The sequence below is a fragment of the Poecilia mexicana genome, unplaced genomic scaffold, assembly GCF_051168715.1.
Source record: "Poecilia mexicana isolate PSO_F unplaced genomic scaffold, ASM5116871v1 scaffold_5, whole genome shotgun sequence".
Classification (NCBI taxonomy): domain Eukaryota; kingdom Metazoa; phylum Chordata; class Actinopteri; order Cyprinodontiformes; family Poeciliidae; genus Poecilia; species Poecilia mexicana.
The window spans coordinates 16,073,583-16,087,012 of record NW_028263374.1 but is presented as its reverse complement, the minus strand read 5'-3'; the positions used below and the strand labels follow the sequence as shown (position 1 = coordinate 16,087,012).

Below are 13,430 nucleotides of genomic sequence, written 5' to 3'. Positions count from 1 at the left end.
CGAAGTGCAAAATACAACAGATGTTCACTGTGAACTACATATATTGAAAAGCAGCATATTTATTTACACAATCCCATCAGAGAAGAACTACACGTTATTTACACAGAGCAGATATAAACTAAAGTTCACTGTATCTGATGATGTCCAAGTCAAAATAAAAAGCTTTCTTTGTTGACTTGGAAATTAATTCCTGCATTTATTTATGTCTAGTTGCTAAGTGATCCAAAGTTCTCGTTTCAGATTAAAGTAAATTTTACAATTAATTTGAAAATCAGCGTCTTTGGGTCTACACTGATGCAGTAATTTGTGCAAACACAGCTGTATATAGTGATTAAAGAAATGTTTTAGTTGACCTTCAGTCATGTTTTACAAATCCTAATTTTAATGGCGCATGTTCTATTCTAATTCTGAGAAACTAACTTTTTCATGACCGTCTTGGTCTCAATCATCAAATTTAATAGAAATAAACATTTTTCAAAGTCTAATTTTAGTTACTGAGTTAAATGACCTTTTCAATCATTTCTATTTTTCAATTCAGCTCCGTCTCTGAAAAATACAAATTTATTCAGCAGTTACCACCAACATATGCACACCGATGCAGAGCAGGATGTCCATTGGTGAATAATGCACGTTTGTTCTAGAAACCATTATCCAGGGCAGACAGGTAAGCCGATACAGAGGACCTCATCCCAGCCTCGTCGTCCAGCCCCTCTTCACCTGCTCACTCATTCACTGATCAGGAGAGGAATGTTTTCAGCTTTCTGTCAGTGAGACATGATGTAGGTGAAGAAGAAACCCCACAGAGCTGTTCTAATTAAACAGGTAAGATCTCCACAACACTGGCAGCGATGGCTCAGACACATCGTAACACCAGACTCTGAAATCCTGTTACTCTTATGGATAATGTAAATAAAACTCTTGATGGTTTTAGTCAGCCTTGCCTAGGCGATTGTTATTTCTATGTTGTTGTTTTGGCGACAGCAGGATAATTAAAATCTTTCAATAGTTGTTGAAAGGTCATCTTTGGGTGAAGGCTATCACTTGGTCATTACTTTTTCATAAGGGCAGTATTTATGCATAAACCCTTGAGTATGACAGATGTACAAGCTCTCCCTGAGGCTTCTGGTCTTGTCAGATATTTATCTCACTGTATCACACACAAGATGTTATTTATGTTTCTTTAACGTTACAAAAGGAGCCTGTGGTTCTTTGTTATCCTGCTGTTGTCCCGTTTTACTACTACCGATGTTGCTAACGAATTATGTCACAGGAAACAATCAATAAATCATCGTTTCTATTCAAACCTCAGGGAAAGAAGTACACAATATATTTTGGGGTATCTATTATGAAATAATACTAAAAAAAAAAAGCTTTCAATCAGACATTATGCAGCTAAAGGCAGCAGCTGTAACAGGAGAGAGGTGTGTCACCAGGATGAGGTGGTGTAGACTTACTTGCTCATTATGTACACATGTGACATACAGTCTCTGGACAGGGCACATATTCTCTGACTTTGCTAGTCATTAATAATTACATGGTGAAAACACTTAAAGGTAAAGGCTTCCACATATATGAATGATAACAGAGTTCAATAGAAATATGCTCCAAACAAAAACGACAGACTTGTAATGACTTAACACAAATTTAAAAAAATTACTAAATTAGTAATATACGTAACCACCACATGTTTGATTGTTGGCATGTGTTTTTTCTTTGTTCTTTCTCAAATGCTGTAGTAGTTTTCTGTCAGATGTAATGGGACCTTTTAAAAAATTTAACTTTCCCTACAAGTTTTGAGGATCAGCAAATTTTGTGTTTTTATTTTTTGTGACACTGGGATTTTTGTTCCTTTTGCTCAGCACTGGTTTTCTCCTACTGGGAAATGGACGCAACTTTTGCTCTCTTTCCAGCTGTTGAGTAATGACCGCTGCAAGTGAGGTCTGTGCTTTGAGTGCTGTTGGTTCTTTTCAACCTTGCTGATGGAAGAGTGGCAAGAAGGAAGCCATTGTTCAATTAAATTCAAAAATACTTAATTTATCCCATAGGGAAAATAGATGTTGTCATATCTAATTGTATAACAGTGTCTTCTAAGAGTTATTGTAGATGTTGAAGAAGGATCTACGGTAGCAGTCAGTCTTACAACAAATCTGAAGACGCTTCTGACTTTGACAGTGTCAGGACTTTTCTTGAGATGCTGACAGCAGAGACGATATTCCACAGCAACATGTCCTGGATGACGCCATCACTTGTTGGCAAGCACTGCTACATTTGTTTGTTTTTGCTGCTCCTGTTTGCATGGTCAAAGCAGAGCAGGGAATCTGGGATATAACCCTTACCTAATATGATCTATGGAGGAGATGGTTTGAACTTCCTCCTTCTCGCTCTACTACCCCTTCTTAGATTCGGGGCAGTAGTTCAGGTATTATTTGAGTTTTTGAGATCCTTTTCAGCTGCTCCCAGTTGTAAAAACAATACTTTGTTATCATGATTATGTATAATAGGCATAGGAATTGTCCAAAAGTAAAAAGTAAGAACAAAAATTGATTCAGGTGCACAGTATCCAAAACCAGAGAGACATGTAATGAATGAGGCCTGGAATCTGAACAATAGACATCCTGTTTCCAGTTCCCCTCAAGCCATATAGAGGACATGGCAAAAATGTGAAAGAACAAATGCATTGCATAATTGTCACATAATCATGATGTGGGAAAGCTGGTCAAAGTTGCTGATAGTAGATGGATGGACCTAAGTGCCGGGCAGTCCTGTAAGAAAACCCATTAGAGGCTGCAAAAGACTCAAAACTGCTGCGGAGATTAGAAAAAGCTTTCAACTTTTGTACTCCACAAAATAAGCTCCCAAATATGATGATTTAATAAATCCAGTCTGTATCCTGATGAGTGACCCGCAGGTAGCTCTATCTGGCCTATCCAGGAGAGTAAGGAGGTGTAGGAGAAGGTAGAGGAGGAGGAGGAGGAGTAGGAGGAAGAGGTGGAGAGCTCACTCTCTGATGAACGATCGCATCGGCTGTTCACTGGCGCCGTGACGATAAACAGTCAGCGGACAAGGATGCTCTGTAGTCTGGTGCGCACACTTCTGTCTCCAGCTCTCCACAGTCACCATGGAGGAGCCTAATTAAATGCACAGACTCGGTGTGCGTGTCTCTGCTGCTCCGGATGGGGGGAGCCGATGATTTATTTTATTTTATTTTATTTTAGGATTTGCAAGCGTTTCTCGCCCTGTTTGAAGCCTGAGCGGAGAGGACCGCGGCGGATTTGCGAAGTCTTCAATTAAAAAGGTAACGGCTCTGAACTGAAGTTAGCCCCTTTTAGCATGGCTGCGTTTATCTGCAGGTTTCAATATGTTTGGGTTTAGTCGGAGGACAGTTTTGTCTCGCTGGAGCGGATCCGTCGCTTTATCAGAAAACAGCGATATGCGTCTCTGGCCGCACTATTAGCCCTGAGTGGATCTGATTGAGGCTGGTTGTAACGAGGTTGCCAGCTGTTTGTGCAGGACCATCTGACGGCTGCGTTGCTCAGTTTTTCAGCCCTGAAGTCAGCCTGTCATTTCACATCGGTTTTTGAAGACGGGGGGGTATTTGTACCATGTCTTACCTTGGTGGGGGTCCAAGGAGAAACATAAGGACGCTTTGTGATGGGTTGGTTTGTCACGAATCGCTCATGGAAATGTCAGTGCTCATTTCCATCACCGATCTCGGTGCAGCATTGAAATGAAAATCCTCGTGAAATAACACCAAAAATGCATTTTTCACACTCACACCTCGCTGTGTGGACAACGCTACGTGCAAAGCGCAACACAAAGGATATGTAAGTGCTTTAGCATAGACGTTGCAGTTGCAGCCCCGCTCTGCAGCCGTCCGACACTCATATTGCATTTTTGTTGGCAATAAGAAGATTAATTCTTCTCGGAGCATCTCTGCAATGTGACCTTTTCGGTTTCTTCCTCTGCGGGGCCTGCTCGCAGTTCAAGGACTTATACAACTGACACGACCGAGTGACGCCTGAGAGTGGCAGCTCTCAATTTTTACACGCTTTGTTTATTTGTTTGTGTTGTCGCTGCATTAAAGCATCTGCTTCGGCTTTTCTCCCTCACCACGGCTAGACCGAGAGAGTCAAGCCAAAACCAATCTGCCATATTGGTTGTAGTTCTGAAAGATGAGCCTCTGTTTGTCCGCTTACATTAAAAAAGACACAGCAGAGGGATGCATTTCACATGTGGTCAGATTATGCAATCATTCCCCTTTGTGCTATTTTGTCTAAACATATGCTGTTTTTGTATTTTTTTTTAGCTCACCATCATAGTTTGAATCAGCAACACAATACTTTTTTTTTGCACTGACACTTGTGTCTGAAGAACTATCATATCTTTCATAATATCAGATATTTCTGATTAACTGTAGGTCAGTATTAGCCAGTGTTGTGCTATGAACAGCTCCTATTGCCTCTCAGCCAACTTGGACTAGTTTTTTTGTTGATATGTTGAGTAGATTTATTGTCAATTAAATTAAAATAATAAATGTTTCAAAATTTTTGGCCCAAATTTAAACAAAGACACCTTTTGATTATGCCTCAATCTTTTTGTTCAATAGGCAAAAATATAAAATTATATACAATTATCACTGATCAATGATCTTAAGACTGAGTCATTTACAACAAACATGCAAACAAAACATATGTACAGTCCCATGTGGGAACCATGGTCCTACCTGCAGCTGTCAAAAACAATGTAGACTGGTCTATCACAAGACAAAGTAGAGACACAAAGGACAAACAATCATGCACAGACACACTCATACCTAAGAATAAATTAGAGAGATGAGCTAACCTAACAAGAGAGCTCACAAAAATGTGAAAACATGCAAAAATGCAAAAAGACTCGATGCCACGATTTGATTTTGATTTTTCTTGCTGCTAATGAATAAAACATATTAAATTGCTTAAATGATTTAGATTTTTTTTTAGATGAAAATAAGTGAAGAGAGGTGGGGTAGAAAGTTGAAGAGAGAAGGAAATAAGAATAGAGGAGAGGAGGAAGGACAGGGAGATTGCAAAAAAGCATGCTATCTGCTTCTACTGCTGTGTAGAGAGAGAGAGAGAGAGAGAGAGAGAGAGAGAGAGAACAGACAACTAAGAAACCACAACAAAAAAACAATATATGAATAACGACAACAATGTCACTTCAAGGCAATAGGTAAGAATTAATACAATATGCAGTTAGTGGCAACCACAGCTCATGGTAGTGTATCTGTGAAAACCTGAATTCATACCTGAGTGAACATCTGTGTGTCTATGAGCGCGTGTTTATATAAGGTTTTTCCACATGAAGAATGAGATGCAGTGACGAACACACAAGCTTTGCTGGCACCAAAACATTCAGAGTTCTCAATGTCTACATGCATTTTAGCATTGATAGTGGACTCTGGGACCAGAGGTGAGCCTGACTCCCTCTGGTTGCCATTAAGCTTGCCTACCACATGGCACTGCATGTGTGTGCCATGAGAATGTTTAACTTGTACAATAAAATTGAGACTCAGGGTGCCATTAGACAGAGGAAATAGAGAACCCTCCTAGCGATACACCTGCAACCTGAAGTGCTGGATGTGTGTTAGAGTGATTGATTGGTAGGAAAGAGGTGTCCAGGCATGGGGAGGGAAGAACTGGTGGGATAAACGGCCCTCGCAGAGAGACAGCTCCCCTGCTGGCCCCAATAGGCACCAAGGGGTTGAAGCTCCGGGTAGTGTTGTAGTACTTGAGACCGGTCTTGGTCTCGAGACTGGTCTTGACTTCCCTCAGCCTTGGTCTCGACTTGGTCTCGGACCCTAAAAGTCTTGGTCTTATCAAGATTATCAGGTTAGCTGGTCTTGACTACAACAATGGCCCTAGGCCATCCACCCCAGGGTACATGGTAACAGCACCAGTGGGCCACATCGAAGATCAAGGGTGTCCACCCAATCCCTTCGGCTCCGTGCTCCAGAGGGAGAACTGTAGCTACTCTAACATTTGGTCAGGTCCCAGAACACAAAACACATTAGATCCTCCCTACTTCATCTGCAGAATACACTCCCTAAATGAGAGTGCAACACACCAATGGAACGACAAGAACCGCTATGCCAGCTTAAGAGGCCCCAAAATCTGCCAATTAACCAAAGTCCCTCAGTCCAAGGCTGGGCACCACCACATGCACTGCTACAAAACACCTATGTCCACTGGCACAGACCACCTTAAAGATTTGCATGCAAAAGTCAGAGTCACTTCCCAAAGTCACCAAAGGTTGCTCCACCTTGGTGGCTGAACCCCCAGGAATCCTTGAGATGCATTAAAATACAAATACTAAGAGTATTCGTATTTTTTTAACCCCTTTTAAGTTGCCAGCAAGCCAACTGAGGGGGAAGGTGGAATATTACATTTCAGAAACTCAGAAATATAATCTTCATATATTTTGCACAAGAAGCTCTGAAACTCTGAGACTATCCATGTTGTCCACTTTTCTTGTTATAAGGGTATCTGATAATTATTAGATGTAGAGGAGCAAGACCATTCATTTCGTAAGGCAAAGTACCTGAAAACATGTTAGTCGGTGTTAATTCAGGCCAGGAGGAAAGTGATCTGTTCTCACCTAAAAATAGGATCAAATATAGATCCTTCTATTGTTAGGCTGGAATAACAATAGAAGATCAAAGCAGAATTTAATGACACTATTTGATTTTCACTACATTAGTTGTTAATGCAACAAAAAAAGGATAACTAAACAATTAAAGCAAAAACAAAAAAACAAAACAAACAAATACAATATATCAATAAATATGTATATATTTCCACTATTTTACATTTTATAGAGTTCAACATCCCGGCAAATTCACTCCAAGGTCAAACCGAGCAATTATGAGAGAAACTACAAAAGAACTGAACAGCTCCATGTCAGATTATGCTGGCCTCAGTTAGCATGTTAAATGCCACCGCAAGAAAAGAAGGCTTGTTTGTAGGGGTTGTCAGAAGAAAGCTTCTTCCTCTAGATACATTATGGCAGCACGGCTTAAATGTACATAACATCTGAACGATAACTACAAAAAGAATGTCTTATAGACAGATGAGACCAAAGTGAAGATTTTCTGCCTTAAGGCATAGTTCCATGTTTGGAGAAGATCAGTCCCAGCATACCAGCACAAATCTTCTCACTAGCTGTCAAGGACAGTGGTGAAAGTATTTGGATTTGAGACCATGTGTCCAACAGCCAAAGTTTAGCTGAAACTGGGTCATGCAACAAGACAATGATTCCAAATACAGCGGCAGAATGACTGAACAAAAGGATTCGAGGTGTTGTAATGGCCCAGTGAACCTGACTGTGGTGAGATCTTAAGAAAATTGTATATAAACAAATACAAAAGAATTGATACTTCAAGTTATTGCTGCTGATGGGGGTTCTACAAACTTACAATCACGGAGTGTATTCAGTTTTTTTTTTACATATTTAAATATTATGAAATTTTTTATTTTTATTTTTTGCTTATTACTGCATGTATTGGTCTTTGGATCACACAGTTTTGCAGATAAATGACACACAAACTGAAATATTTTCCACAGGCAGACATTTGCTGCCTGTGGAAATATTTTTATTTCATTGTTATACAAAAAAAAAAAAAATCAAAAATTTCTCTCACCTATTTTCTTTCAGAGGCAAATTATGCCAGCAGCATCAGAGTCGCTCACCCTGGTGACGAGCCAGCTCATCGGTCAGACCACTCTGCCCTTCACTCGCCTCTTCGTCTGCCCTGGCAGATCCATGCTGCTGGATGCTCCTCAAAGAGCCACGCCCACACCATGAGCGCCAACGGGCCTGCCCCAGAACCAGCCCCAGAAGCCCCTTCCATCTCAACCCCTGCCCCAGCACCGGCCCCTACTCCTGCCCCAGCCCCGGCGCCGCCCCCGCCTGCCCCACCTGCCCCGACATCCTCCACCATACCGGTAGGTGCGTTGGCTCAGAAGAAGCGACAGCAATATGCCAAAAGCAAGAAGCAAGGCAGCAACGCCAACAGCCGGCCACCGAGGGCTCTTTTCTGCCTCAAACTCAACAACCCCTTACGCAGGGCCTGCATCAGTGTGGTGGAGTGGAAGTATCCTTTACTGTGGCTTTGTGATGATTGGTGGAGGTTGAAGCTCAAAATTCCCAGTTTAATTAATGAGCTGCCAGGATGAAAACGCTAATCTTACAGTTAAACCACTTTGGTGATCAGTTTTTCAAACAGAAAGCATCTGGTGATTAAGTAAGAAATTAACATCTACACAAGCCTCTCTGGTGGGCCACTTTTGAGTTTATTAACCTTATGACATGCAAACACTTTTCAGCTTTATTTCTCTATTGTAGAGGTAAAACAGTCATTAAATAGTTGTGGCTTTTCTAAATTAGAAAGAAAGTTAGATAAATAATATAGAGACTACACTGAAAAAAATGTTTCTTTGAACCAACTTTTTAAAAAATTACTGTAATTTGTTGCAGCTAATTTGATTATTTTTGCTTAAGTAATAAATCTGAAATTAGAACTAAAGCTTCAGCAGAACTAGTCAAATTAGCTGTAACAAATTAAAGTAATTTTTTAAGTTGGTTGAAATAAAAAAAATTTTCAGTGCAGTTACAATTCTGTTTGTCAATAATTATATTACAATAATTAACGATTAACACAAATACTTTCATTCATGACAAAATCAAATAACCTTGAAAAATGAATCAAATTGAAATGTAAATAACTTAGTCCTAGTTCACAAAACATTTTGTTTTCTTATCAATTGTATTTTTAGTTTATATTGTAAGCAACAAAACATGAAAAGAAATAAAACAAAAAAAAAGGAAAGAGTGTTGAATTTTATCTTCAATAATTGCTCTCCTGATATTCATTGGTACTTCAGGTAAAGCGTCTCGTTAGAATGTAAAAAAGTCCCCAAAACCCAAAGAGGGTCATCTTGGGGTCGCGATGTCACCACAGAAGAGAAGAAGAGTTTAAGGCCTTCTTTTACCCGTGCTGTGTATTTTTCAGTTTTCGGTCATTTTAGTGAGGAAACTGCTCTAAACAACAAGAGCACCATTTTATCCCCCATAAAGACAAAGTGAAAGTCACTGCGTCCTTAATCTAGAACTGCTGCTGCTGCAGTGACATCCTGTAGATTAAAGCGTCTCAACACAATCGTGGAGGGTTTGTTGGTAAACAGATGGTTCCATCAGGAAATGTCATAAAATGTTACAAAGGAGATTACCATGCGTGAATGGCTGAGGTACATATCTAACTACAGTTTTATGTTTTGTTTGTGTGGAGAACGTCGACGTCTCCTGGGGATTTACAACCAACACAGACGCAGCTGTAGCTGTATCAGGTGTCCTCATTCGTCCCGGATAGAAAGCATACAGTACATCAGTGAAGCTTGTTCAGTACTTAACAGATTTTTTTAATGTATATTTTCTAATGACATTTATCTGCTGTATGATTTCATGTTGAAAATGTGATGCTATGTTGACATTTAGTGCTGACTATTTGAGGTGGATATTGTGCCTTTTGATAAATTACATGCTGTCTTCATATTATAACTATGCTTTCAGCTCAGGCTGAAATTAATTCGATACTACATTCTGGGTCCACTGCATCAGCTTTAAACTCACATTCTATAATCATTTTCTTTCTTTCCTTATTTATTTTTTACAAACTTAAAGACCTATTTTTTTTACATTCTGAGTCATTAATCATTTGATTTTGGGGAATATGAGATGACTCATATTTCTAATTATACACTGTTGTTCTTATATTGCACAATGAGTCAGCACATTATCGACCTAAGACTAATTTCAGTTTAATTTGATAAAGCAAATAAAGCAGTTTATTAAAATGTTGAGTAAACAGATCAAACTTAGCCACTGCAATTCAAGATTAAAACCCCACTATTAGCAAAATATAAGTCCAGGAGAAGTTTTTTTTTTTACTTATTATGTTGTTAAAATATTGACTCTATGTAATTTTCTTCATTGATTTCCTTAACTTTCACTCTCAGGCCATTTGATATCTTTATATTAATTGCCATTTTTGCCAACTGTATGGCCTTAGCTGTCTACGTCCCTTTTCCTGAAGATGATTCCAACTCCACAAACCACGATTTGGTGAGTCGTCTGTATCTGTCTCAGAAGCGGCTTATTTATTTAGTGTCTGCTGTTATGGAGCTGCTCTCACATCCATGGAGTTCTAAAAACTTCCTTTTGGTATGAAGTTGTATGTTTTCCATAAATTGACTATATATGGTACAGTATTTGTGAGATATATGACTAGTGTTTTTGTTGTGGCATGATGAGGAGAGAAGAAATACTTGATCTCCAAAAATCTTGTCTGTCACTGGCAAAAGTATTCACACCCCTTCAACTCATTACTTTAACAAAATTGCTCCAGCTCAGTCATATCAGCAGATGTATAGTGAGCAGCTTTTAAGCTCTGCCATAGATTTACATTTGGTTTTAGATTTGAATGCTGACTTGACAATTATAAAACATAAATATGGTCTGATGAGTAATTTAGACACAGCTGGCAGGTTTTCTTTCATTATTGTTCTGGACTTAGCTCCATTCAGTTTCCTGTCAACTCTGACCAGCTTCCCCATCACTGCTGAAGGAAAGCAACTCCCCAGCATGTTACTGCCAACATCATGTGTCGCTATGGGGATGGTGTGTTCAAGATGATCTGCAGTATCGGTTTTTATCTCATGAGGCCCTTTAGATTAGAACTTCAACTTTAAGTTTCTTTTTTACACTATTCCTAAAAGAAAGGATTTCTGTAGTGAGCAACTAATAGTGTCCCTCTCAGACTCTCCCATCTCAGCTGTGGCGTTCTCTCATTAGTGTTCTCGTTGCGCTCTGTCAGTTTTGTTTGTGAGCCATGTCTTTGTAGGTTTGCAGTTCAGTCGGACTCTTCACATTTTTGAATGAAGAATTGAAAATTTGTTTGTGACGTTCAAAAAAAAAAACTATTTAATTGAGTTTGATTAAGCCTTATAACTTGATCCTGCCTTAAACCTCTTCACAGCTTTACCTATTATCTGTTGGTCTTCATGATGCTGTTTTTTCACTAATGATCTTAAACAAACCTTTGAGGCCTTCACAGAACAGCTGGATTTATTCTGGTCTTAAATTGCACACAAGTGGACACAATTTTCTAAGTCGATGACTTCTGGAGAAAATAAACTGCTTAGATTTTAATTTAAGGGTGTCAGAGTATGCCTGATGCCATTGTTTAGAGGGTCTAAAAACTAATTCTCAATTTCTCTCCACTTGATAATAATTTTCTACTTTGTGTTGGTATATCTCATCAAAAACTTTCAAATTCATTGACGTTTTTGGTTGTCAAGTGGTAAACTATGGGCCAGATGAAGCGGTGTGAGTACTTTTACAGTTACTGCTTTCCTCTGTGGTATTTTGATTGCAGTATCATATTGTGTGCCGTTATGTAGCTGGAGCTTTATAAGCAACAACAGGACCATGCATGCAATCTGTGTTTTCAGTATGTAGCTTTAATATGCAGATTTGTTTTGCCTACCCAGAGAAACACTTTGAACCGATGCTTTATCATGTCACGGTCCGCCTGTGAAGTTGTTTTTTTTCTTTTTTATTTGCCTTTCTATTTTTAGCAACTGCTCACCATTGCACCACTCTGTGCACCCTGTGCATTTATGTCTGAATGATGAATTGTGGGTGATGTAGTGTTGTAAGCATTCTTCCACTGCTGAGGATAAGCGTGCTCTCCAGAAGGCAGACAGACGCACAGACTGCGGTGCTTACAAGAGCAAAACCAAGCTCACTGTTCAATGATTAATGAGAAGTGTGTACAGCATGTCTGCAGACAGTCGACTGTTTTTGATTGATACGTTTTGAGGCATTTAAATCTCAGACAAAGCTTACCAGTTTGCTGTAAATGACCGAGAGGAAGATGTAAACATGTATGCGATGTGTTGAAAATGGTGCAGCTCTGGTTAAAAGTGTGCCTGGCGTTAATGAAGGAAGGAGTATTGCTTCTCACTGTGACCTCCTGGAGGGTGACATCTGGGTGTCTGTTTACACATCACTGGTTCATCAGGGAATACTGGTCCATCTGGGACATTGCCTGTGACAGAATGATAGTCAGATTTCTGTCAAGTTTAGTTGTGAATTCAGTCCGAAAGACATCATTTTTGCCGCATAAACACATAAAAACAGTCTATTTTTATCCACTGATACAAATTCAAGCGGGTTCACAACCAAAAATAAAAACTTAAAAGATAAGAACAGCGTTAAAATGTTTGCTCCTTGCCTCTCGTTATTTAAATTGGGAACAGAAGTGACTTCACGCTAAAGTCACTGTGAAACAAAGTTCTTACTATTTCAGACGAATTGATTACAAATCTGTGTTTCTCTTATACTAGCAACTAGCTAGAGTGGCGGACATTGCTGAAACAGTTGTCTCCATGTGCATTGTCGTTCTTGTGGACTCAAATGTCCATTCTATGGTGGAAAGAAGTTGAACCTAAGAAGGTTTGAAATCAATGGTGATAAAGATTATAATAAATAAACACTCCTTTCTTTATTTTCCTTCTTCAAGTAGGAAAATAAAGAAAATTACACAATTGGAAAAAAAGATAAGTTAAATCTATTTAATATTTGTACGACATTAAAAACAATTAATAAAAAAACAGCAACAGACATTACATTTTGTTCCATCATGAAAATCCTCAGTACACGTTAAGCAACTCTCGACAGGGATTTTTTGATCTTGATTAAAAGGAACTAAGTGTTTCAGCCGTTTGTAAGCACATTTTGGGTCAGTTAATCAGGGGGTATAAATAAATTTAAACTTAACATTTTGGGCAAAACCTTTATGCGGAATAGTTTTTGAAAGATCAAAGCCTCTTTTAGCGGATAATAAAAAAAAAAAAAAAAAATTAAAGGCACGTGGAGCCTTTGTTTACAGAGCGAGCCGAGGTCCCGGCAGCTGGACCCACCGGTGGGTCCGTCGGGTTCTAGGTTAAGTAATAACAACAAAACTGATAATACTACAATAATAACACAAGCAATAAATGCCATTAAAGCATTTTCTTTTAAAACGTATAAGTTGTAGTGCCAGTAATTGTAGGGACCTTGGTAGATTCATAAAGGTGTGTTAGCAAGCAAGCTGCGTTTTTAATCTCACCCAAGCATTCACCTGTTAATCATCGCTGCTGCGCCTGTCGTCTGAAGCTGTTACGGCTCTCATTTGCTGTATTTGTTACTCCTTCCTAATGAACAGGTATAGTCCTCCTCTAAATAGAAGTGTCAGATTGGATTTATGGATGCACACATTAAGAATTAACTGACAAACTACGTGCATGACTGGGCGCAGAGCCGATCATTGATGCAGCGTGAATGCTTCATAAACA

The 13,430-nt window shown here is 39.2% G+C and overlaps 1 protein-coding gene across 2 annotated transcripts in view; it reads left to right on the top strand.

Moving 5' to 3' along the window:
* The first annotated feature begins 7,226 nt into the window (after nt 1-7,226).
* The window catches only part of cacna1da (calcium voltage-gated channel subunit alpha1 Da), a 70,828-nt gene continuing 64,624 nt past the window's right edge, over nt 7,227-13,430 (top strand). For both annotated transcript variants that reach the window (XM_014987479.2, XM_014987477.2), the window contains exons 1-2: nt 7,227-8,128; nt 10,050-10,155. In XM_014987479.2, the coding sequence (XP_014842965.2) occupies nt 7,569-8,128; nt 10,050-10,155 (666 nt within the window). In that variant the 5' untranslated portion in view covers nt 7,227-7,568. The remainder of the gene's footprint in view (nt 8,129-10,049; nt 10,156-13,430) is intronic.